The sequence below is a fragment of the Peromyscus maniculatus genome, chromosome 10 (genome assembly GCF_049852395.1).
Source record: "Peromyscus maniculatus bairdii isolate BWxNUB_F1_BW_parent chromosome 10, HU_Pman_BW_mat_3.1, whole genome shotgun sequence".
In the NCBI taxonomy this organism is placed as follows: Eukaryota; Metazoa; Chordata; class Mammalia; order Rodentia; family Cricetidae; genus Peromyscus; species Peromyscus maniculatus.
Window position 1 is genome coordinate 10,468,863 of NC_134861.1, and position 23,779 is coordinate 10,492,641.

The 23,779-nt window shown below is 51.8% G+C and overlaps 1 protein-coding gene across 1 annotated transcript in view; it reads left to right on the forward strand.

Moving 5' to 3' along the window:
• Nucleotides 1–2,823: 2,823 nt before the first annotated feature.
• Nucleotides 2,824–23,779, forward strand: part of Adcy1 (adenylate cyclase 1) — a 129,624-nt gene continuing 108,668 nt past the window's right edge. The window contains exons 1-2 of the mRNA XM_006973013.4: nt 2,824–3,459; nt 18,362–18,511. Coding sequence (XP_006973075.2) covers nt 2,824–3,459; nt 18,362–18,511 — 786 coding nt within the window. The remainder of the gene's footprint in view (nt 3,460–18,361; nt 18,512–23,779) is intronic.

The window sequence follows — 23,779 nt, forward strand, 5'->3', positions numbered from 1 at the left end:
ATGATCCTATCCTGTGCAGTCTCAAGGCATTGACACAAAAGCACATAGGAAGGCTCTGTGAGAGCAACCCGCAGAGGGTGGCCAGTGACATTCTTCCATATGGATGGAAGAGAAGACTCTGGGCATGAAACACACCCAATGAACAAAAGTGCTCAAAGTGCACTGCGAGTTTTTAAAATTAAATTTAGTTATTTATTAGAGAGTAAGGTGGATGATGGAGGAGAGAGATACTGTAGTAACTGGGGAGTGACCAAGATTCTGGCCCTCAGACATATATACATATCTCTGGCTAGCCAGGCCACCCCTCTAGCTGTCATCTTTTGGAGTGGCAGATATTCCACGGGGGATTAGATTTTCTCTTTGTGACTCTGTCCAGAAGATTTGTTCTAGGCCTTTCTCTGGACACTCTTGTAGATCCTTGGCTTGTGACAGTGTCATTCATGGTACTTTCTCTGTGTATGAATCTGTGCCCACATTTCCTCCATTGATAAGGACAGTAGTCATATGGGAGGTACACACCACCCCCGCTCCCACTGTAACATATGTAACTTCTGTTTGTGGCTCTAAACTGTCCAGTGAAGCCCTTCTTCCAGCCTGGCACATAGTGTGAGAGCATTAGCACATCACTGCACAAGCCCATACCAACACCGACAATAGCAATTACAGACTCTTCTGCCTTCCAAGGTTTTGCAAGAGAGCTTGAAGCAAGGAACCCCACGCTCCCTCTAGACCGTGAGACTCTGCCAGCAACTGAGCATCTCTGAGCCTGGTTCTTCACCAACAAAACAGAGGTGACAAAAGGCTGTTTTCCAAGATGCTAAGTAAGGTAGGACAGACAGACATAGGAAGATGGGCAGCTGTGGCAGCGAGCAAAAGGGTCATGCCAAGACCCACCTTCTTTCCAAACCTGAATATAGGGTTCTCTTGAAAGCAGTTGATGCTGGCTCCACCAAAAAAAGAAAAAAAAAAAATAGTGAAGAACTGCAAGTTGACACAGAAGCAAGCAGGTACAGTTTACTTTTGAACTTTGCATTTAAATGACTTCACTATTCGTCCTTCATTTTCATGTAGTAGGAACACTTTTGGATATTGTTCAGGTTTGCTTTAATAAAATCATTAGGATATAAAACCACACAATGCTAAGTAACAAAAGATTCTACCTGAGGTGTGTACTTGAGAAATCTTGCAGACTTTACTAGCATTGAGAAACAATTGGGAATCAGGTGGTAACAATGGTGCTTTTCAAGGCAGTAGTGACCTAAGGGTGGAGCCAGACCATCTTCTCAGCATCAGCTGATGCTCTCCACCGGTTGCAGCCTAAAGAACACAGAGAGAAAAATGACCGGAAAATGAGGCTGCAGAGCAGTAGGTGTGAACCTTCATGGAAGGAGCAGGGACTGGGCTGAAGACAATTTAGTCTGCGTGCAGGTTGATGCCAGGCAGGCTTTGCACTGGGTGTGTCTTGCTGGGGAGTCTGCCCAAGAAGAGCGATTAGCTGGTTATCAAATGGTTCCAGAAGACCTTGATTGTGAACTATTGGAGATGTTGGGTGGGCACATGTAAAAACAAGTTCATGTGGCTCAAACTAATACAAATTCCAAAGAAAACGGGAACACCTCAAATTCTAATCCTTGCAATTCTATAATAGGAGGGCAGTGGCTCTTACGCTGAGAATCCCTGGTGTCTTCTAAAACAGAGTAGAGTTTGGGCAGGATAGATTGAAACTGAGCATTTGGAAGTAGGGCCTCCTGTAGGAGGAACAGCGTCTGGGTTGCAAAATTTCGTGAGAGATGTAGCCCTTGGTGCACCCATGGGATCCAGAGGTGGCAAGGGTTCCTTATATCCTTTCTACCGTCTGGTCCTCTGGGACCCTCTCTAAAGGGGAACAGAGGCAGCGACCTCGGGGCCATCCTGAGCACCAAATGAAATTCTGTAAGGTCCCTTCGATTAGTGAATGGATGTCACTAGGTGCAAACATCAGGCATCAGCGGCAGATCTGTCCCTGCCACTTGTTCCGCTGGAAGAAAACGTCTTACCATCATTTGCATGGCCAGCTCCTATTTAGGGAGACAGTTGCGCTGTTTTATCTCTCCGTTCAGCTCTCACCTATCCCTGCACCCAGACCTCACAGCTTCCCTTGGACATTCATTGCAGGGCTCTATTTTTGTTTAGGTCAACAGGCAGAGCTTCCACCACCCACCCAGGCCGTGGGCGAACTAGCCACTTAGAGCTCCCTGCATGTGTGACCAGGGATCCTTGGGGCTTCTCGGTGGGCACTGACTGATTCTAAAGCGGAGTGAGGGCTCCTCTCGGGTGACCTGTTTCTGTTTGGGGAGGGGGACACACATCTGGCAGGGCTGTTCCTCCCCCTCCTGGGAATTTTGGCTTTTTTTAACGCCTCGAAAGACTCCTGGGGGGTGGGGAGTGGGCTCCGTTGTGCATAGGTGGGGAAATCGAGGCTCGGAGAGGCAAGAGCAGTACCCAAGGTCACGTGCCCCCTCGGGCGTGTGAGACGTGGGGCGCAGAGTTGGGCGCGGACTCTGCCCGCCCAAGATCGGGGCTCGTGGGGCTCGCCTGTCGCAGCGCGATCGCGGCGGAGGACCACTGCCGGGGCGCGGGCGGGCGCCAGTGCGCAGGCGCGGCGGGCGGGAGGGGACGCGCTCGGGGCGCGCGCGCTGGGCAGCCGGCGCCCCAACTCCGCCCGCCCCGCGCCCCGGCGCCTCGCCGCCCGCCGCCCGCCCGCCCCGGCGCCGCCGCCCGCGCCCCGGCGCCCCGGGCCGGCGAGGGGCGCGCCCGTGGCCGCGGCCGCTGCATGGCGCTGAGATGGCGGGGGCGCCGCGCGGCCAAGGCGGCGGCGGAGGCGCGGGCGAGCCCGGGGGCGCAGAGCGGGCGGCCGGGCCGGGCGGCCGGCGCGGGCTCCGGGCGTGTGGCGAGGAGTTCGCGTGCCCCGAGCTGGAGGCGCTGTTCCGCGGCTACACGCTGCGGCTGGAGCAGGCGGCCACGCTGAAGGCGCTGGCGGTGCTCAGCCTACTGGCGGGAGCCCTGGCTCTGGCTGAACTGCTGGGCGCACCGGGACCCGCGCCTGGCCTCGCCAAGGGGTCTCACCCGGTGCACTGCATCCTCTTCCTGGCGCTGTTCGTGGTCACCAATGTCCGATCCCTGCAGGTGCCCCAGCTGCAGCAGGTCGGTCAGCTGGCGCTGTTCTTCAGCCTCACCTTCGCGCTACTCTGCTGCCCCTTCGCGCTGGGTGGCCCGGCGAGGGGCTCTGCGGGAGGCGCCGTGGGATCCGCGGTTGCTGAGCAGGGGGTTTGGCAACTCCTTTTGGTCACCTTCATATCCTATGCCTTGCTGCCCGTGCGCAGCCTACTGGCCATCGGCTTCGGGCTGGTGGTGGCTGCCTCACACTTACTGGTCACAGCCGCCTTGGTCCCTGCCAAGCGCCCACGTCTCTGGAGGACGGTAAGTGCCATCACGCGCCCCCCATTGGGTTGGAGACACACCTGCCAGCGGGACTGGTGGTGCCAGGAGTTTAACATTCTTCTTCTGATGGGGAGGGTGGGGAAACTGAGATTCTGAAGAGAGGTATGGGTGTTCAAGGTCACTCAGCAAGCTGGGTATGCAGTCAGGGTTAGCACCCACCACCTGGGGTTTCTTCTGAGATAAGAGTCCACAGCGTCTTTAGGGTGGAGACCGGAGACCGGTATGTGTGCGGGTGGTGGTGGCAGTGACAGGCCCAAGGTCAGGTAATAGTTGTGTGGCCAAGCGGGGGCCCACGCCTGATCCACTGCTTTGGGTTGCGCCCATCTCGGTAGAGGGATGAAAAGTGGGAGGATGCGCCGTCTTGAGGCCAGGCTTCTAGTCTGGCGGAGCGCGCAGACCCTGGGCTCCTCTCCAAGCTCGCCTGGAGCGCATCTGGGGCTTGATTCTCAATTCCGCGGACCCGAGGGAGCAGAGAGTGAGAGGGAAAGGACTTTGAACCCCTTCAATATTGCTAACTACCCAGCTGTGATCCCGACTCCTGTCCTGAAGGAGGGGAGTTTGCCAAGGTCACTCACAATCTGGTCTTCATAACCTGTGCTCCCCGAAGCCCTGACCCTGGCTCCACAAAGCCTGGAACTTTGTCTCTTTCAGCTTGGGCGGGTGAGGTGGCTGCTGGGACAAGGGCATAGGACTTAACTCCTCTTGAGGCTCCTCCTGGACTCCGGAGGTGCCTGTTCTCCCAGACCACCGCAGCCAAGCAGGTGGGGAGGTGGACCAGGAGACTGTTCCCAGGAGTTTGGGACCTTCCTGTGGGAGCCCGCAGAGGCTATCTAGTGAGAACGTACTCAGGGTCAGAGAATCTGAGCTTGCTTTACGCAGCAGGGCTGCATAAGGAGATGATTTGGTTAGGGGCGGGTTTACCAGATGTTTGGAAGGGTCTACACTGACTGTAGGGTGTGCTTTGATCTTGCAAGGGGGAGGTCTTTTGCCTTCCCCACCTTGGCATATTGTAAAACGCCGTTTTCAATAAAGGGCGAAGCTGTTGGGTATTGACCCCAGCCCTCCCGAAGCTATCCTGTGTTTCTGTCTTTCCTCTCGTTGTCTAGGTCCCTCTTTCTATCTGCTATTTCCTCATTCCTCTCTCCTCCACCGAAGAACCCTTCAAAAGGTGGGAGCTGGACTCCCACGCCTTCCCCTGCACTGGTCCTGCCCAGGCTTGGCTGCTGTGGCAGGGTTGTGTTTCTAGGTCTAGCTACAGAACAGCAGGATGAAGATGAGAGCAGATAAGTGGGGGAGCCCATATAAGGAAAGAAGGTAGCCTTGGGAGCACATGGGGAGTTGTTGGGGGGGGGGCTGGGCTGGGCCTAGAATCTAAATTGGGGGAGGATAACTGGTGTGTGTGTGAGAGAGAGGGGTGGCTGCTAGCCAGGTGTACCTGCTGACCATAGGATGAACATCCAGACCCTGGTGTCAGGGAGCAGTACATGGTGACAGGGGCCATGATGACAGGGTCTTAATGCTGAGCATGCATTGTAGGGCTAGTGAGAGACATGGGCTGAGGTCCATGGTGGGTTCTCTAGGTGCCTTAAAAGGCTGTGCTGTGTTATCTTTTTAAAACTGGTAATTTCTTCCCCCCTACACAGCCTCTAGGCATTCCTTTTAGAGAAAAGATTTAAAAGGAGAGAGGGAGGAGTCGGCAAAGGTGCCACTGTCCTCCCTTTGGGATAGAGGAGCCCTTGTTACTCTGCGGGGTGGGGGGCGGGGGGCGCGGGGGGCGGGAGGGGGGGAGGAAGCTTATTGTGAAAACAAGGATTCTTAGGTAGCTGGTACCCAGGTTTCCCAGTGACTAGCCTCCAATTTGATGTAAATCCTTCCCTCACTGAACTCAGCCATGCCCCCTCCTCCCAGGGGAAGATGCTGCTTTCCACAGAGACTGTGTGACAGCAAAAAGTCCATAAGGAAAGCATGTGTTGAAAATCTTCTGCCATTTCTAAAGCATTTTATCCTCTACAATATTTGTATTCAAGTCCCATATTGACACATAAATGGGGATCAAGGTAGGGAAACCTGTAGTAAAGGCAAGCCGGTAGTCCCCAAGGATTTCAAACGTCTTCCCATTGCAAAATTCCCGGCACCCTGCAGTCTGTCGGTGAACCCCTGCCGCTTGGTGATTGAGATGCCCGGAGAAGGTGGCGCTTGCTTTAGGAAGGGCTGGTGTACCTCGCTGCCACCTCCCTTCAGACCCTGCCACCTCTGCTGTGCATCCTTCTGCTGATGGCGCTGACTCCCCGCCTCTTAATTCTGGGCAGGCAGGAACAGAGAAGGCTTGGGGCAGATATGCAGAAGAGTCTGAAAGAATGAGTCATGGAGGAAGCCCTGCAGGGTGGCCCTTGCTGCATACTCAGGGGATGCTGCTTGCTTTCGGGTGTTAGGTCTCCACGCGAGTCTTTTGGGACTGAGTCCTGTGAAAGCTCCAGAGTCAGGTGTGTACCCCCAGCTCAGAGCTATAGGCTTAGCTTCCCGTCAAGGGTAGAGGCTCAGAGCAGACCTACACTTTGCACGGAGCTTTGCGCTCCGGACCCTGTTCTGTGCAGGGGAGAAAGTCCCTTCCATAACCACTGCCCATCTTCAAGGAGGTTCCGAGAACCTTTCGGAAGTAGAGGCAGGAGAGCAGAAGGTCACTCACTGCCTTGGAGCGCTATTGAGGCGAGGGGGTTCTTGGGAAAAGTGGGCCTGGGCTGGTCTAGCCACTGGCTCAAGGCTTCTACCCACAGTGGTCTCCTGCCCTGCCTTTCCTGAGGCTGGAGTAGAGGAGGCAGACAGGCCTGCGTCCACTGGCTCTGAGCCCCCGTGTGCTTCCCTTTTTGCCCCAGATGAGTCTGTATTACAGTTATTATTTTTTTTCCCTTTGAAGTAGCCCAGGTCTATTGAGCATGTGTACACTGTGTATTTTCAACTAGGCTGCCTGTCCGGGTGGAGGAAATGGACTTCAGTTTCTGTTGGTTGCCTGTGATGGCAATCAGGATTGTTAAGGAGTATGTGTGCTCTTGTTTCTGTCTCTGACCCACGCTGTGGGTACTGTCCTCTGGGCTTCTGATGGCTTCAGACGCACGCACTCTCTTTCCTGTAACACCCTTGATGTCTCAGGGGTAAGGGCTGAGCTCATTGGGTACACAGGTGGCTGTGGGCAGGAGCAGGATGGCTCAGGTGCTGACTCAGATGGGTGCAGGTGGGCTTGAGAGTGAGTGGTCTCTAAGTACTTCAGGGGCACTGGCATCATCCTGTGAGCTGGGGTGCAGGATGAGCTCTGTGCCTCAGTTTCCCCCACTGTCAGTGGGGGCAGCAATTCTTTCTACAGTGTCACAGGGCAGCCGTGTTTTCTGGGTACCATGTGTGGACTGTGTCTGGCAGGTGTTCCCTGACCTGTCAGCTTCCTGGAATCAGTGACATGGATCTTGGTGCTGTAGGCAGTGACTTGAAGCCAGTGATCTGCGCGTTTGTCTCTAGCTCGGTGAACCTCCCTTTGGAGTGAGGTGCTTTCCATGTGTTGAGATCACACATTGAAAGGAACTCCTAGGATGTGGAGAACGGGGCATTCTGCATGTTCTCTTCTCCCAGCTGCAATGCCAGGAGTGGAGTGTGGCCAGGAGGGCCATGTGGCTGTGGTGGGGTGGTGTCCCTGTGGCCTGGGGCTTTGTGCTTGCTTGGCAGGCCTTTATGAAGCCAGGACTTGGAGCACAGGAGGGTGCAGGGGTGGGACCCAGGCCTCAGTATGGACAGGAAGAGCAGGGGGCCGGGGAGGGAGACCGTTCTCACAGCTGTGGGTTCTTGTCTTCATCTCGGGATGAATGAGGCAGGGAAAGAACCTCTGCTCTGTAGGACACTGTTGCACTGTGTCTGGGGACATGAGTCATACCTGCCCCTCCTCTGTTCTCCCTCACATGCAAGCACACACGCCCACTCAGAAGCACACTCACCCACCCCCACGCAAGCACCTACACAAATGCTTCATGAGCACCCTGCCATGTTCTCCCACTTACACACTTGTGTTTGCATGTAGACACACCCACGATCTTAATATACCCACTCACACATCCACACAAATACACCTACATGCACACTCAAGCTATTGTCACCCTTACACCCATGCATATGCACATGGAAAAACAAACACAAATCAATGCACACTCACACACTTAAGACACTTGAGGCACACACACAGACATCCATCCCTATAATACTCTTATGTTCATATTTGTGCATCTGTGCTCACGCACCAGTTCATGCATATTCACCTGCACTCAGAGCCTCGTGTCTACTTGTGCACACACAGAGCATGTGCACACACATGTAGGAATGGATATACTCTTGCACACACACATGACATTCAAACATGCCTATCTGCACACTTGTGCATGCACATGATCAGGCCACGGGGATATTCCAGTGCTTTTTCTTTGGGGTAGATGCATCAGCAGGAGGGAGATTTAGCCCTGAGGAGAGTAGTCTGGGCAGAGACCCAGCAGCACCTGGGCAGAGTCCTGCACCCCTACTTCCATGACCTTGGGTTACTTCAGGGTCTGAACTGTAGAATGAGGTCCAAGCTCAGACCTCGTCTGGATCAGTAAGGTTGTGTGTGTTCACATGGGGTCAATGTGCCCCAAGGATAATGGTTGAGTATCTCCAACCACTCAGGGGAGGAAATGAGTGGGACCTCCCACCACTTAACCCAGGCCAGTATGGGCTTGTGTCCTGTGTTCCCCGCTCATAACAGTAGCCTTTCAGAAGTGGCCTTTCAGCATGTCCCTCCTGTGGTCTTCCCTCCTGGCAACTCTCCTCTGTTCTTTTTAACCATCTGCTTTCCCTTGTCCTCTTCTCAGTTGTGCTGAGACCTACTGAGATTTTACACTAAGGGACCCCACCCTCCTTCCATATGCTGTGCTGAGACACTAGCATCAGGAGGAGGGTGGAAGTCCAGGCCAGGACTGAAGGCAGCATAAACCCTGAATGATCTGCTCTTGGACTGGAGAAAAAGGCGGGGCCTGCTTTGATGTCCGAGTTGGGTGTTTGCTCTGCTTTTAGCTGGGAATAGGAAGAAAGCTTGGAGTCATGCTACTTGAATCCCAGGGTTCAGAACTGAGGAGACTCTGGGTGCAGCACTATGGGCGTCCGCCCAGTGTGACCACCTTCATGTGTGTGCACACTCACGTGTGTATTCACATAGGTGTGCATTTAGGTTACACACAGGCATGCACCCATGTGTCTGTGCACGTATCCGTGCTTGGGTGTGCATATGTCTGCAGGAAAGTTGGCAGGATCCGGAAGATGAGTCGGGGACAGGAAGCCACCTGTCGTGTGACAGGGCCCCTTGGTGTTTCTCCTTTCAGCCTTTGAGCCCCACGGAGGGATTCTGCTTTAGCAACGTATTGTGGATCTGAGTACAGAGTTTACTTTTACTCGATGAGCACAGAGCAGCTCACAGACTTAGCATAGTGTTTCTGAAAGAGATGCTCCAGCCTTCAGAAGTGGCCTCAGCCTGGGGCAGTGCTCATACACAGTGCTAGCTGGCCTGGCTCCCTGGTGCTCTCCGCTGGAGCTCCCTTTTCTCGGCATTGTGGCTCATCTGATTGCTCTCATGGCACATGCTGTGTGTGGTGCTTGCTCACCTGCTGTTTTGTTCTCTGCTTTCTTGAAGCACTGGTGATGCTTCTGATAGATGGGAAGGACATTTTTGCTCACACAGTACATGTACATCTTGAACAAGGAACATGGCCAGTTCATAGCACCTGGTCACCTCCTGCTGTCTGAACCTTACCATGGTCCTAGGCCAGCACTAGACCATCAGTCCCCATGGTCCACTTGACCTCTGAACCCTGCACAGAGTCCCTTTAGTGCTGCCCCATCCACAGGACCTGTGTGCTCTTCATAAACCTGTATTTTTTTTTTTTTAAATTTATTCTTTGGAGGATGTCTCCCCTTCCCTGTCCATCTCCATGATAAAGAGCTAAATCTAGAGCTCTTAGCCTGTGGCTGGCAGCCAGCTCTTCTATGAGAATTGCTACTGGGAGATATTTCCCTGTCCATGTGCCTGTGCAGCAGAGGGTCCTAGCCCGGGGTGGGGGACATCTGTGGGACTCTCCGAATGACCGTGCAACCCCTAGAAGAAGCTTTATCACGCATGCTAGCTCTGCATTTGGCGGAGTCTCCTCAAGAGGGCAGGGGCAAGTTCAAGAGACTCCAGAAAGTGGCAGATGGGAGAGAACCAGAAGCCAGGGTAGCCCACTCCAGAACATTCTGCCCCTGCAGGGAAAGAATATGCCATGAGTGTTCCGATTGGTCATGGTGGAGGTGGGCTGAGCACCTGCCAGCATGAGGATGATGAGGTCACGTGTGATCTGTCATTCCAGGATTGCTTAGTATGCTTTGCATCATGTCTTCTTCACCCATGCCCTGCTCACAGGAGAGAGGTATGTCTGCCCGGGAAGATGACTCGTTGCTGTCCGAAGCGATGCAGCCCCCAAAGGGCAGAAAAACTCAGCCCTCGGACCATGGCAGCTGTTTTCTCCAGCACTGTATCATACCCTGTGGTCTGAGGGGTTAACTGAGTGATCATGTATTAGGAATCATTGGTTGAGCCTAAAAAAAAAACTTCACTGGTATACACTTCAAAATGTTTCCTGAGAACTGTAGAGTGAGTGCCAGGCAAGGGTCTCATCCACAGATGAGATGGCACTTAGCCAGCCATCTTCTCTCTGGACGGCTTCTGATGATGTTCGGGTGTCTGAGGAGGTCGGAGGTGCAGAGATACCACAGGTACTAAGAAGGGTGGGGAATGGGCAAGCCTGAGGTGGGGCTGTCTGAGGCTCCAGTGTGTGAACTTGCCTGCCCTCTAGGAGGCTTAGATGGCCACTGTGTTGTCTGGGTAGGGTGTGTGGAGCTGTGTGGGGAGCTGCTATCTTTGGTGAGAATTGTTCCTGGGGTGCCACGCCACTTAGGGCCTCACATCTGGCTCTTTACATTCTACCTTTCATTCATAACATTCTTGTGTATCCCTGCGTCCGTCCGTCCTTCTCGCCTCCCTTGCCATCCCATTGTGTGTGTGACCTGAGAGGAGAGGCCCCACTTGCTTGGAGATGGGGACTGTGAGGGTGGGTAAGTGCGGCTTCTGTGTGGGGCCCTAAGACCTGGGAGCCTTTTGGCATTGAGGGACAAAGAGTTAAACAGGAAACACCGAGGATGATGCTTCTGAGGTCCCAGTGAGAGTCATTTCCTGGCCTGGTGACTACAGCTTCATTAGTTGGAAACTAGGTGAACGGAGCTTGTGGGGAGTCGCCATATTCTTGTTCCCGAACTTGTTTTTATTTTAATCATGGAAAATTCAGACAATGCCCAGAAGTAAAGAGGCCAGTACCACGGTTCCTAGATTGCCATCGCTGCCTCCAGCAAAGATCAGCATTCTGCTGGTTCCCCCTTTCAAATGATGCTAATTCTAAAGCGTTTACTAATTCAGAACCAGAGAGCGAACAAGCAATTACATTAATTTAAAAACACACTTGTGTGTGGTGTTGAAAAGGCAGCCGCCGTTGGAAGAAAGTGCCGTACCATCCCCACCCAGGCCCTGGTGGACACCCATAGGCAGGGATGGAATGGTGTCTAGTTAAGGAGCCCCAGAAGGTGCCTAGAGGCCGACCTGCTCCCCGCAACCTGACTTGTGGGGGGCGTACAAGGGGAGGGCTGCCTGTGGATTTGCCACTAACTGTGCCTTGGGCTGTGGGGGGAGCAGTGTGTGGGTTCACTTTCTTCCCTGCAATGGCAAAAATGCCACAAACGAGTGTGAGAGAAAACTCAGAGCTGGCCTTGTGCTCACGCCTCACACATCCTTGTAGCCAGGGCTGCCCGAGGACAGCCTGCGGTACTCTGGTGCCCTTGCAGACAGTTTGAATGATGCTCAGGCGTGGTGCTTGCTGCAGGGGCAGTCTGGAACACCATGACAGGTTGACAGCTGGAGCAAAATCAGTGGACAGGTTTGCATACTAAATAGAGATGAGGATAAATGTGGGAACCACAGGACGGTAGCGGGCCACTCAGCCCCATCTAGGGGGTCAGAAAAGCCTCTAGGTCATGGCTGCAGCTAGGGGAGCAGTTCTGAGGCTGTGAGCTGCCTGCACAAATGCAGAAGGGCATGCATTGTGTGTCTGTACAGAGGGCAGGACACTGGGAGGGGGACCCAGGCCGGGTCAGCCTCCAGCATGCTCCATTTTTCCTCCTCTTTACTTATTTATCTTTTATTTAAAATGTTTTTTATTCATTTTACATACCAACCACAGATCCCCCTCTCATCCCTCCTCCTGCTCCCCCTACTCCCACCTTCCCCCTACCTCTCCACCCCCACGACCTCCACTCCTCCTCCAGAAGGGTAAGTCCTCCCACGGCGGGAGGGGGGGGGCACAGCAAAGCCTGGTACATCCAGTTGAGGCAGGACCAAGCCCCTCCCTGCTTTATCAGGGGTGAGCAAGGTGTCCCCCGATAGGTAACGGGATCCAGAAAACCAGCTCATGCAGCAGGGATAGATCCTGATCCCACTGCCAGGGGCCCCTCAAACAGACCCAGCTACACAACTGTCTCCTGTATGCAGAGGGTCCGGTCCGGTCTCATACAGGTTCCACAGCTGTCGGTCTAAAGTTGGTGAGTTCCTATGGCATGCTCAAGTTTTAAGGCTCTTTCTAGAACATAAGATGTCAGGAGGGTCTTTTGCAGAGAGAGCGGTTTCAGTCAGTATGTGGTGTTCTCGAGGTGAGGGTCGATGGAGATGGGAGACCCAGAGCCCTAAGGGACAGGAGTTGATGAGACAAGAGAGGGGACTCACAGCTTCTGGCCTCAGCAGGGCCTCCTGTCCCTGTATATGGCGCAGAAGAGAAGAGGCTGATACCTGGGAATGTGGGATAAAGATGTCAGGTTGGGATAGGTCATTTCTTCAAGATGGTGGCATGAAGGGTGGCCAAGGCCCGGGCTTTCCCAGGTGTGGCTGTAGTGACCTCCTGGTATCTATCCTGTGCCCATCCAGGTCTGATGATTTTTCTCACCTCTTTGGGGTACTGGGTTTTCGACAGCAAGCACTTCATCTCTGGGGCTGCAGCTTGTCACCGCCCAGCTGCTGTCATTGTCTGGCTGAGGGGTGCTGCTGAGCGCCCTCCTCATTCTCCTCATCGAGGTACAATTTTCTGTCTTCCTTGTCCCTGTTGTACTCTGGGCCGGGTCGGGGGAGACACTTCCTCCCTTATGTGGGGAGTGAGGAATTTGCCTCCCAGAGTGCAGGGTACCCGCGAATGGCTGGGAGTGTGGTCAGTGTCTGGTTTACTCGGCCACTGATTTCTGTCAGTGTGTCTCTTTCCACACTTGGCTTGTAACCCAGTACCACTTGGTTTTCATGCTCATGTGGTCCTGGCGTGGTTACTTGGAGCCTTTTCACCTGCTCTTGTGTGGTCTGACATATTCATTCATTCATTCATTCATTCTCTCCCCCCCCCCCCCCCCCGCCCCCGTTAACACACCTCTTTCTTACTCTGTGACACGTAGGACGCTCCAGACTCATGTCCCAGTCTGAGAACCAGCCCTTCCATCTAGGGGTCCTTTCTTGTTGTTTGCCATAGGGTCTCACTACAGCCTGGGCTGGCCTTGAATTGCCATCCTCCTGCCTCAGTCTCCTGAAAGCTGAGATTCCAGGTGTATACCACCACACCTGGCCGAGGCCTGTTTTTTTTTTTTTTTTTTTTTTCTCGGAGGTTCTCATTAGAAACTGCCGCCTGGGCTCCGGGCTTGTTCCTGGGGCACCTTTGTTTCTGTCAGCGGTGCTAACAGATTCACAAGTGTGCACATTCCTGTAAATATTGTATTCCAGCCCATCTGCTTCTGAGTTAAGCTGAACACCAAGTTCATCCTGATGCCTCTGACTCTAGTGTGTTACCCCGTGGACAACCCCAACTCTTTTGCCAAGGCGTAGCCTCCCCCTGTACTGAGGAGCTGGCTCTGGTGGTGTTTTGGGCATGCTGGGCAAGCATATGGATTTGCTGCTCCTGGTCCCTTTCTTTCCTGGAACCTGCTGCATGTTGGCTTTGAGGAATTCCGAGTCCCGGGGAGATCCTTCTTCTCTAGGTTCTGCCTGGCCAAGCAGGGGCCATGAAGGCATCTGAACTTTTTTGCAGCTGGTCTTTTGGGTTTGATGCGGCATGCTGATGGGGAGGTGAATGATTCCTTGCTGCTAATTTGCTTCTTACTTCTGTGAGGTGGACACTGGTTTGGATGTGGGGGTCTGTCCCCATCGCTGGGGCGTCATTCAGGTAGGGGCGACTGCAGGGGATTGTGCATGTGTTCTAACACCTGGGAAGCCCTGTTTTCTTCCTTGCCCTTACTGTGTCTGTCTGAAGAATGAGGTCAGTGGCACAGAGTGAGCTGGGGATGCAAGGACAATGTGGAGCAGTTATGGGTGCTGGCCCTGTTCCCACAGACCCTGTTAGCTCTGCTGTGTCATGCACCGGCCGTCTGCCTGATGTGGGGGAGGGGTGTTCAGTGAGGAATATTCGTGATATTCTGTGAGATTAGCATGAGCCTTCTTTTGGTGTGGAGGGTGCTTGTGCCTGTGGTGAAATTGGGGCTTTTATAAACATGACACTTGTTGAGAGGACTTGAGCACATCCTTGCCACGCCCACTCCTGAGAGGGGTGTAGAGCCCACTGCCAAAGACTCAGAATCTTGGAAGGGATCAGAAGGGAGAAAACGTACAGCTGAAGAGGAGAAAAGGGATACTTTAAAAGGGCAAGCATGCTGCTGGGCGGAAGGCCAGAGAGAAGCTTTGGCCATAGGCTGCTACAAGGCCAGTGTAGGCAGTGGCGGTGGTAGGCCAGGATGCCGTCAGGGAGTATGGAGGTAGCATGGGAGCTGGGCCTCTCCCATGTGAAGATCCAGTAGCCTGTGGCTCCTTGGTCTCTGATATGACCCTAAGCCACCTCCCTCTTACCATTATGAATAGGTACTCAGCCATATTGTCAATTTCATGTACTGGGGAATGTGTTCTTCATTGGCTCCAAATGCCCCCTTGGCCAGAAGTTGAGAAAGCTTCGTGGGGAGAATTGAGAGGATCACTGTCCCTGTGGATAACATAGGTGGTGAACGTTTGTCAGTCAGTTGAATGCAATTGTAACACTGGCCGATAAGAGGTGAAGGGTCCAGGGATAGCTAGGCAGGCCAGGCCTGGGCAGGTGAGAGGTATTTAGCAGATGTCCCTTAGTCTTCCTAAGGGGTCAGTTTCCCCCCACAAACCCTTCTCCACAATGCTGTCTGTGGGGGACGGGCTGCTTGATTCACTGACCTCTTTCCCTTGGAGTGGCTCCCAGGAGGACAGCATCATGTAGAATTTTGACTTCACTGATGATGTAGTCTTTCAGATGTCCTAAGGGTATTTGGATATACTTCTCTTCTACAGCAGGCAGATTTTTAGCTAGTGGACATGGAGAAGGGAGCTTCTCACTTCTGATCAAGGATGTCGAGAAGCCAGGGGCCTCCCAGGGATACCCCTGTGCTGTGTGGAGATGGGCAGCCAGCCTATCCAACAGCCTCACAGCCTTCTCACTTCACACACAGGGGCTCTGGTGCATTTAGGGAGGAAGGGGTGGTCCCTGAGGCCTAGCACACTGACAAGTGAATGCACTGGTTCTTAGCTCTTTCGCCAACTCTCATTCACACACCCTCAATCTGGGCCCACACGTTCTGGGTGAGTGTCATGGGAGGAAAGAAGATATGATGTGGGCAGAGCTCAGAAGGGAGGCTTTAATTGTTGTTTTTACTTTAAGGAGTGTGTCTCACTTCCTTTGGAAGGTGGAGGTAGCCTCTTGTGCAAGCCTTTCTCTGGGGCTCTCCAGCTCAGCTGATAGCATGGCTCATTCCTCTGGCCTTGGCCTATTGCAGATCCCCATGCTCTTCAGGGACTGGTCAGATCTCCTATTAGTACCCAGTGTGCTACGTTGTCCTGAAAGGTGCCGTTACCCTACATGCCTACCTGCCTGATCTCTCAACCCTCAGGCTAGGCTTTTGTCCTGTGTTGAGGGCCAGGGGAGCGTAAGGCTGCACCGTCCACTCTCTCCATGTGACCCTGAACATCTTGTACAGGGTCACCCTCATAATGGCCATGATGTCCAACCCAGTATGCGCTGAGGGTCCTGATGTTCTGTATACTCAGTGTCCAGATCTAGAGATGCTACTGTGGCCATGCGTCTGGGGTTCCAGTTTTGCATGTGGGACTCAGCATCCAGTGGCTTTAGAAGGTTTGATGCACAGTGGTAGGCCTTGCTCAGGGTTCTGTGAGCCCTAGAAACAGCAGGCCTGGCCCTTGGGCTGAAGTAACTGTGCATCCTGTACCATCGTTTCCCATATTACGTGCCTTCCAGAGAACTCTACTGCTCTCTCGGGGAGGTGGTGGCACTAGTTGTTTTTTCTGTTGGTGTCATGTGACTTCACATGCTCTGTGCATAATCTGCTCTTATATGGTATAGACCATATTGGCTGTGGTCTATACCCTCCCGCAATCCCTGAAGCCCCGCGGGCCTGAACAGTCGCTCAGTGTACATAATATGTTTCCCTCTGGTTGAGTTACTCACCTGACTTCTTGTGAGCTGAGGAGTCACAGTGACGCCATTGGAATAGCCTGTAGCGCTCAGCACATGGTCCAGTGAACCATTCAGTGGGCGAGGAGATGCCAAGAGGACGTAGCACACAGTGGGGTGGGCTTGAGTTTAGCTACTGAGGACACAGAGGGACTCCCTTGTTCTCATCCTTAGTGAGTTCCATGTCGGGATCACAGATTCATAGATCACCTGGTGAGGTCAGGGTCACAGTATATGCTGCTGTCTCTGATAGGTTTCTAGAGTACAGGTGACCACTACTGGTTCACGACTTTGAGATGCAAAATTTTACTTATGACAGGTGGAATTCCTGGAGTTAGAGGTGGGTACCAAATCAGAAGGGATCTAGTGTTCGATGACAAAGTAGTTATAGGATGATTGATTGCAAAAGAAAATTAAAGAACTTGTCTGGTTACAATCTCACTGCTACCTTATTTGATGCAGCCCACTGGAAGGTCCCTGCAACATAGATCTAAATCAACAGCTGCTTTCATTGCTTGGAGCGTATGCTCTAATTTCCGTCAGTAAAGGAAACAACTCGCCTTCAGGCTTGCCCATGCTTGCCCATCAAGTCAGGGTTAAAGTCACCTGTGAGTTCTGGATGCCTTGTTAAGAGAGTCCCCAGTTCCGGTCCTCATTTTAATCTACTTTAAAAGAAGTCATCTCAGACAACCCGAGTTTGAAGATGCCCAGATCCTTGTCTGATGCCCAGATCTGTCCAATATGGTGGTGTTCCAGACTGGACCTCCCGCTTACTCCCAGGTCAGCATTCAGGAATATGCCGGGTGCCTAGCAGTTCTTGTCCCAAGGTTGTCTCAGGCCCACTCCTGGTTAGACATCTCCCCAGTCTCTCCTAGCAGCTGTCAGGAGACACTTGGTCCATCTTGTGCTGTGTTTACTGGCCTTGTCCTCTCTGTAAAGAGTGTGGCATAGCCATGTCTGGACTCCTTAGAGGTAATCTGTGAGGAGCAGTAGTAGCATTTGAAGTCTGCATCCCCCTCCTCCCAGAGGAGGAAGCAGAGGTGGAAATGCCACATTTAATCAGCTAGAAGTTCTACACCGTGGCAGCTGACAGACCGGCATTTCCTTGGGTTGGATAGGCGTCCCCTGCTCTGAGGGCTGCCTTGCTCCTCTGTGACCAGTGACACATGCCTCTATCCAGCTCTGGTCCTGTGGTCTGCTAGGCACTGGGACATGCCAGGGGAAGAGACCTTCAGGAGGAAGTCCTTAGAGCTGATGTCTGGGGTCTGAGCTGAGTTCTTTGGCTATTGCCAATCTGTGTGACATCTTCTGGTCCTGTGGGATCTTGACTAGAGCGGGGTCAGGGCCATGAGCTATATTCCTGGAATTCTATCTAACCAAACAGGCAATGTCCCTCTGGCCTTCAAAGTAGGCCTAAGAGTCTGGACTCCCTGTGGGCCCCTCCTCAGCCTGGCAGTCATGGCGGAAGGGGTCGTTTGCAGAGCAGGCCGCCAGTCTTTCTTGTGCTGCTGTTTATTTTGTGCGAAATCAATTACTGGGGTTTTATTTTTGTCGACTTAGCTCCTCTGAATCTTTCTAGGGTGTTCCATGGAGTGTTGAAAGCAGCCATCTCGTATTCTTATGTTGTAGGTGTATTATTTTTGTGGGACTGTCATAACAGAGTACCACAGAGTCGGGGGGGCGGGGATGGTTGTTTCTATAACAGAAATGTATTTTCTCACGGTGCTGGAGGCTGGGCTCTACAATCAAGGTTGGGGCAGGGCTGGTTCCTCAAGGGCCTCTCACGGTCCTGCATCCTAATCTCTTATCAGTCAGGCTAGATTTGAGCTCACTCTAATGATCTCATTTTACTTTAATTATGGCTTTTAAGAACCTGCCTCTAAATACAGTTACATTCTGAGGTCTTCTAGGGTCAAGCTTTTAACAAAAAAAATTGGGAGGGAGTAAAATCCAGCCTAGGGCACTAGATCTAGCTGCCCCTCAGTCCCGTGACACACTGTGGCATTGCCGTCTGTTGCGTGAACAAAGGTGTCTTTCTGCCCTGTGTAGTTCTCGCTGTGTTTCACTGTGGGTCTGGGCAGTGCTTGAATACTCCTGGGTGTCTATGAGTTTGGAGCTGGCTGAGGGGTTGATGGAGAGCCTCTTGGTGGCTCCCATGGTGGCCCAGGCCCTCCTGTTCCTGACTAGCATGAACCCTACATCCTGTGCCTGTTCTCTCCCTACAGCTCGGTGCCAATGCCCTGCTCTTTGTGGGTGTGAACATGTATGGCGTCTTCGTGCGGATCTTGACGGAGCGCTCACAGAGGAAGGCCTTCCTGCAGGCTCGAAGCTGCATTGAGGATCGGCTGCGGCTGGAGGATGAGAACGAGAAGCAGGTCAGTGTGCTCAGTCCAAGGTGGCCCTTTGGTCAGCTCTGCTCCTCTCCAGGCTGTGCTGGATTTTGACATAATAAAGGGCAGTTGTGGTTGTGGGGTCCCTACCTCTTCTCTTCTTGAGCCTCAGTCTACCTTTAATGGCAAGACTTCAATGCTCAGTGTTTCATGGTGGTATCTGGGGTAGACGGAGGAATCTGATGGGCAGGCAACCTGGGCTTGCTTCTCTGAAGCAGCTGAGCTGCTTGTGAGCCATGGATGACCGTGGGGTGGCATGTGGGCATCTCTCATCTTTCTGATGCGCCTGTAGCGAGTTGACCCAGGCTTGGGAGGGTGAGGTGGGTCCTGGGCACACCTCAGCTGTGTAAAGGTGCAGCTGGCCCTGATCCTCTGGCCTTAGGCATCCACCTTCCCTGGCCTGTGAACCCTCCTTTGAGCACCCCACTGTGGCCTGCTGAGGCTGTGTGACTGTCGACCTCTCCCGCAGATGAAATCGGCCGGGAGGGAACCCTGCATCAGCCCCTTTGTCCCCCTGTGGCTTGTCACCGATGTGTCCTTGTCTGGTGTAGGGAGGAAGCTGAGCCCACTGGGTGAGCTAAGAAGGAGTAACTTGAGGAAGCCTAAAAGTGAGGCTTGGTACATCTTGGGTGACTTTGCTGGAAGAATCCAGAATCTTCTTTCAGCTTGGGGCTCACAGGCACTCTGTGTACCTTTTGCTAAAGTCTCATAGTGGTTGTTCAGGCTATAGGACAGAGTAGCCATTTCCCAACTGTTTTCACCTTATCAATAAAAGGTATTATTATACCCACTGTTAGTTTTAAACATTTTATTCCAATGTCTGGACACTGTAATGCAATGTAGTGTTTCTAGCAAAGTTTGAATCTAACTGAAGAATAAATGACATAAGTATTTTTAGTCCATGTGTGTGCTAATGAGTGTGTGGACACATGGATGGGCATGTGGAGGGCGGTATGTGTTTGTGTGCATGGGTGTGTCCATACCTGTGGGAATGAATATGTGGATATGTATACATTTGCATTTGTACACATGGGTACACATGGAGCTGTGGGAATGTCTGAACGTATACATGTGTTTGTGTGTATATCCACATACAGGCATTTGTGCATGCATGTGTACATGTCCAGGTATACATGTATATGTGTTGCATACTGTATGTATAAATATATCAGTCAGAGATCTTCAGAGGCTTTTTCTTTGGCCTCCAGAGTCATCATACTGGTATTGACATTTCCGTGGTACTTTCTGGCTCTTGCTGTGTAGCCCAAGCTAGCCTTGAGCATTTGATCCTCCAGCCCTGGCCTCCCATTCCTGGCTGGAAGTCCTGCCTCACTGCACTTAGCTTGCCCTTGGCTTTATTACCTTCCTAAGGTCGGGAAGGGAATCTTCGGGAAATCGTCTTATCTCAGAGCTAAAAGTACCCTGCAAGGCTGGAGCAGCAGACTTCCCTGTGGGCCATGCTCATGTGTGTCTGTGAAGGAGCCATGCTTGTGTGTGTCTGTGAAGGAGCCATGCTTGTGTGTGTCTGTGAAGGAGCCATGCTTGTGTGTGTCTGTGAAGGAGCCATGCTTGTGTGAGTCTGTGAAGGAGCCATGCTTGTGTGAGTCTGTGAAGGGGCCATGCTTGTGTGTGTCTGTGAAGGGGCCCATGACACTCATTTTCATCTTCTTTTTTTTTTTTTTTTTTTTTTTTAAGATTTATTTATTTATTATGTATACAGAAGAGGTGCCAGATCTCATTACAGATGGTTGTGAGCCACCATGTGGTTGCTGGGAATTGAACTCAGGACCTCTGGGAGAGCAGTCGGTGCTCTTAACCTCTGAGCCATCTCTCCAGCCCTCATTTTCATCTTCTATTCAGGGTTTTTCTGCATCTTCTGCTTTCGTCTGATTTCATTTCTTATCTTTGCTGCCTATGGATCACCTTGCTTATAGCATTTTTCCTTTCATATTTTTTTCTCATGGCTATGGATGTAATTTTATTTTTATTTATCTATAATTTTATTTTGATTAATAGGTATTAATCGGATTTAAGAGGTGCAGTGTGATATTTCAGCATGCACATGCAGGATGTACAGATCAAGTCAGGACAATTAGCATTTCCTTCCTGGCCATTTTTTTTTTTTTTTTTTTTTTGGTTTTTCGAGACAGGGTTTCTCTATGTAGCTTTGCGCCTTTCCTGGAACTCACTTGGTAGCTCAGGCTGGCCTCGAACTCACAGAGATCCACCTGGCTCTGCCTCCCGAGTGCTGGGATAAAAGGCGTGCGCCACCGCATTTTTTAATCTCACAGCCCTCGCACCGCCTCTGGCTAGTTTTTCATAAAAACCCGCAGTAGGCTGTGATAGCGTCACTCCACTATGCTGGGAACATCAGAATATACTCCTTTCGCCTCACTGTGCTCTGTTACCTATTACCAAACCTGCATCTGTAACCCCCCTCTCACTTTCCAGCCATCGCTATTCTTCATCTATGTTGGCTTGTTTTAGCACGAGAGAGAACAAGACAGTATATAGTCTTCTGGTGTCTGCTTAACTCGACCTGATGCCCTCTGGTTCTATTGATTTTGCAGATGGCATGGTTGTGTCCTACTCCATGGCTGAATAATATTCCTATTCCTCATCCCTCCAGCCACTGGCGGTCACCAGGGCTGCTTTCCTGTCTTAGCTCTTGTGACTGGTGTCGCTGCTTGAGTGTTTCACCTCTCTTGGTTTTGTGGCAGCCCTATGGATGAGGAAGGCAGATGAAGGGGAGTCCAGTCCCTATGGAATTGGGGTTCTTAAGAAGGAAGTTTCCATCAGGTAATGTCACCAACCCGGTTAACCCAGCTGAATGACATTCACTTTTAAGGGTTTGTCTTTATGTGTCCTCTTTAACTGCGTAGTTGTCATTTCATCGGGATACTTTCATTGTTTGTGCTGAGGCTTGCCCTTTTGCATGGGTGTAACCACGCATGGTGTACCTTGAGTGAACTGCTCTTTGTGCACTGCTCCAGCATCCTCTCCCACCTGTAGTTAGACATTGTGTTTTAAGAAGCTTTTTTCCCCCAAGTATTCATATAGATTTAAAGTATTTCCTTACATTTTCAGGGGTGTGAACTTGACATTTCCTGGAGTGTTTTCCTCAGTGGAGTGTACTTTTATTTCTTTAAGCAATGCCTGATTATAATCCACCCCGGAAGTACTAGTACCCTGGGTATTCCAGGGCCACAGCATCGACCGCCCTGGGGATTGTGATTAGCAGGCCCCACCAATCCTTGGGACCTGGGACTCACCTTGACTGTGAGAGGGATCCCAGGCTTGTACCTTGGCTCTGTTGGGCATCCTAGTGATGGTGGTGAGAGGTGCTGTATCATCTGTAGGAAATGGTAGAAGATGGTTCAGAAGGTCTGAGCTGGTGGAGCCTGAGGGAAGGAAGATAGGCAAAGACAGCCATGAGGCACGGCAGTGTGTGCAGTGTTCTACGACCTCCTGTGTTCTCAGCCTCAGAGTGGAACAAGAGGCTGAGCTCTTCCTGCATGACTGCTCGGGGAGGGTCTTGAGCCATGACAAGCATGAGGACCAGACAGCCAAGATCCCTGGCACAAGTAGAGACATGGGATGGGGAAGGGTCAGTGTCCAGGCAAGTTCTGGATGCAGTGGGGTGAACTACCAGGGATTTAGAGATCTCGGTTTCTCTTTTCCCTGGGGAAGAGTCTGTAAGTGAGGGTGCCTAGCAAGGGGAAGAGTGGGCTCAGTTATTGAAGCAGGTGTTGCACTCAGGAGGCCCAGGCATGTGGCTGCCAGATGTGCTGTGTGTCTGGGGCGCATCCTGACTGGAGCATTGGGCTGTTCTAAGACACAAACCTCCAGAGCCAGGCGGATCTCTGTGAGTTCGAGACCCACCTGGTCTGTAGAGCGAGATCCAGGACAAGCACCAAAGCTACACAGAGAAACCCTGTCTCGAAAAACCAAATAATAATAGTAATAATAATAATTAATTAATTAATTAAATAAATAAATAGAAAGAAAGAAAAGAAAAAAGACACAAATCTCTACATGGCTATCTCCCCATCCCCATCCCCATCCCCATCCCCTCTCCATTTTGTCCCAGGGACTTGTGGAACAGAGAGAAGTCACAGACACATTAGTGGCCACACCCCAGCACAGTGTGTTGCTCGGGGCTGTAGTGCCTCATCCCTTTCCCACTGTTTTCAGTTTGGTTGCCTTGACCCTGTTGCCATAGCCGCTCTTGTCCAAGTTCAGTTATGTTCTATTGTGCTGGCAGCGTGTGCTGCCCCTGCATCTTGTAAAAACCGCTGAGTGTCCTGGGTGATGGTACCATGTGAGAATTCACCATTTGGGAGCCCTCTGTGGCCAGGCTGTGCTGGGGTCTGGGTATCCTTCTGCTAATGCTGTCAAGCTTGACGCCTCACATTATTTTAGGGTGTGAGGCCTCCATCACCTGAATCAGCAGAATGGATTTCACTCTGCCTTGAAGGAAGTAAGAACATAGTTTATTTTGAGGCAAAGATGAGTGACCAAGGTCAAGGTGGGATTCAATATGAAATGACATGCTCCATCATGCAAGATATTACATGTACTTAGAGAGCCATAGGACAGCAGAGAGTCATGAACCAATGAATTCAACACATGCAGTTGCGGACTGTCAGGTAGGTGGGCAGCAACCAAATGGGGGAATCTTCCTATAGGCTTCAGACATTCGCAGAGCACTCTCAGCTTTAGGGTTGGTGGAAGCTAAGTTACTAAACTTACCTTCCGAGAGGTTTACCTAACAAGCATGGGCGTGTTAGGCCATATACAAAAGTTAAAGGTAAGGTGCTGTTTTCTAAAGAACCTGGATAGCCCACAGCAGTTTTGGCTCTCATTCTGCAACATTCCAACTCCCCAGTCACAGTGCTCTTTAGTCTCTAACCGAGAAGCAGCGTCTTTGGAAAGCTTCAGCCCCACATGGAAGAATGTGCTAGGAGCTATTCCTGTCTTCTCTGAATCCTTTTTGTGGCATGTGTGTGCATTCGTGTGTGTGTGTGTGTGTGTGTGTGTGTGTGTGTGTGTGTGTGTGTGTATGTGTGTGTGTGTGTGTGTGAGAGAAAGAGAGAGAGAGAGAGAGAGAGTAAGCATGTGTATATGTGTGTGAATGTGTGTGAGAATATGTATGTATGAGTCTATGTGTGTGTGCATGCTTGCAAGAGAGCATGTGTGTGTGTGAGAGAGTGTGTGTGTGAGAAAGAGAGAGAGAGGAGAGAGGGGAGAGAG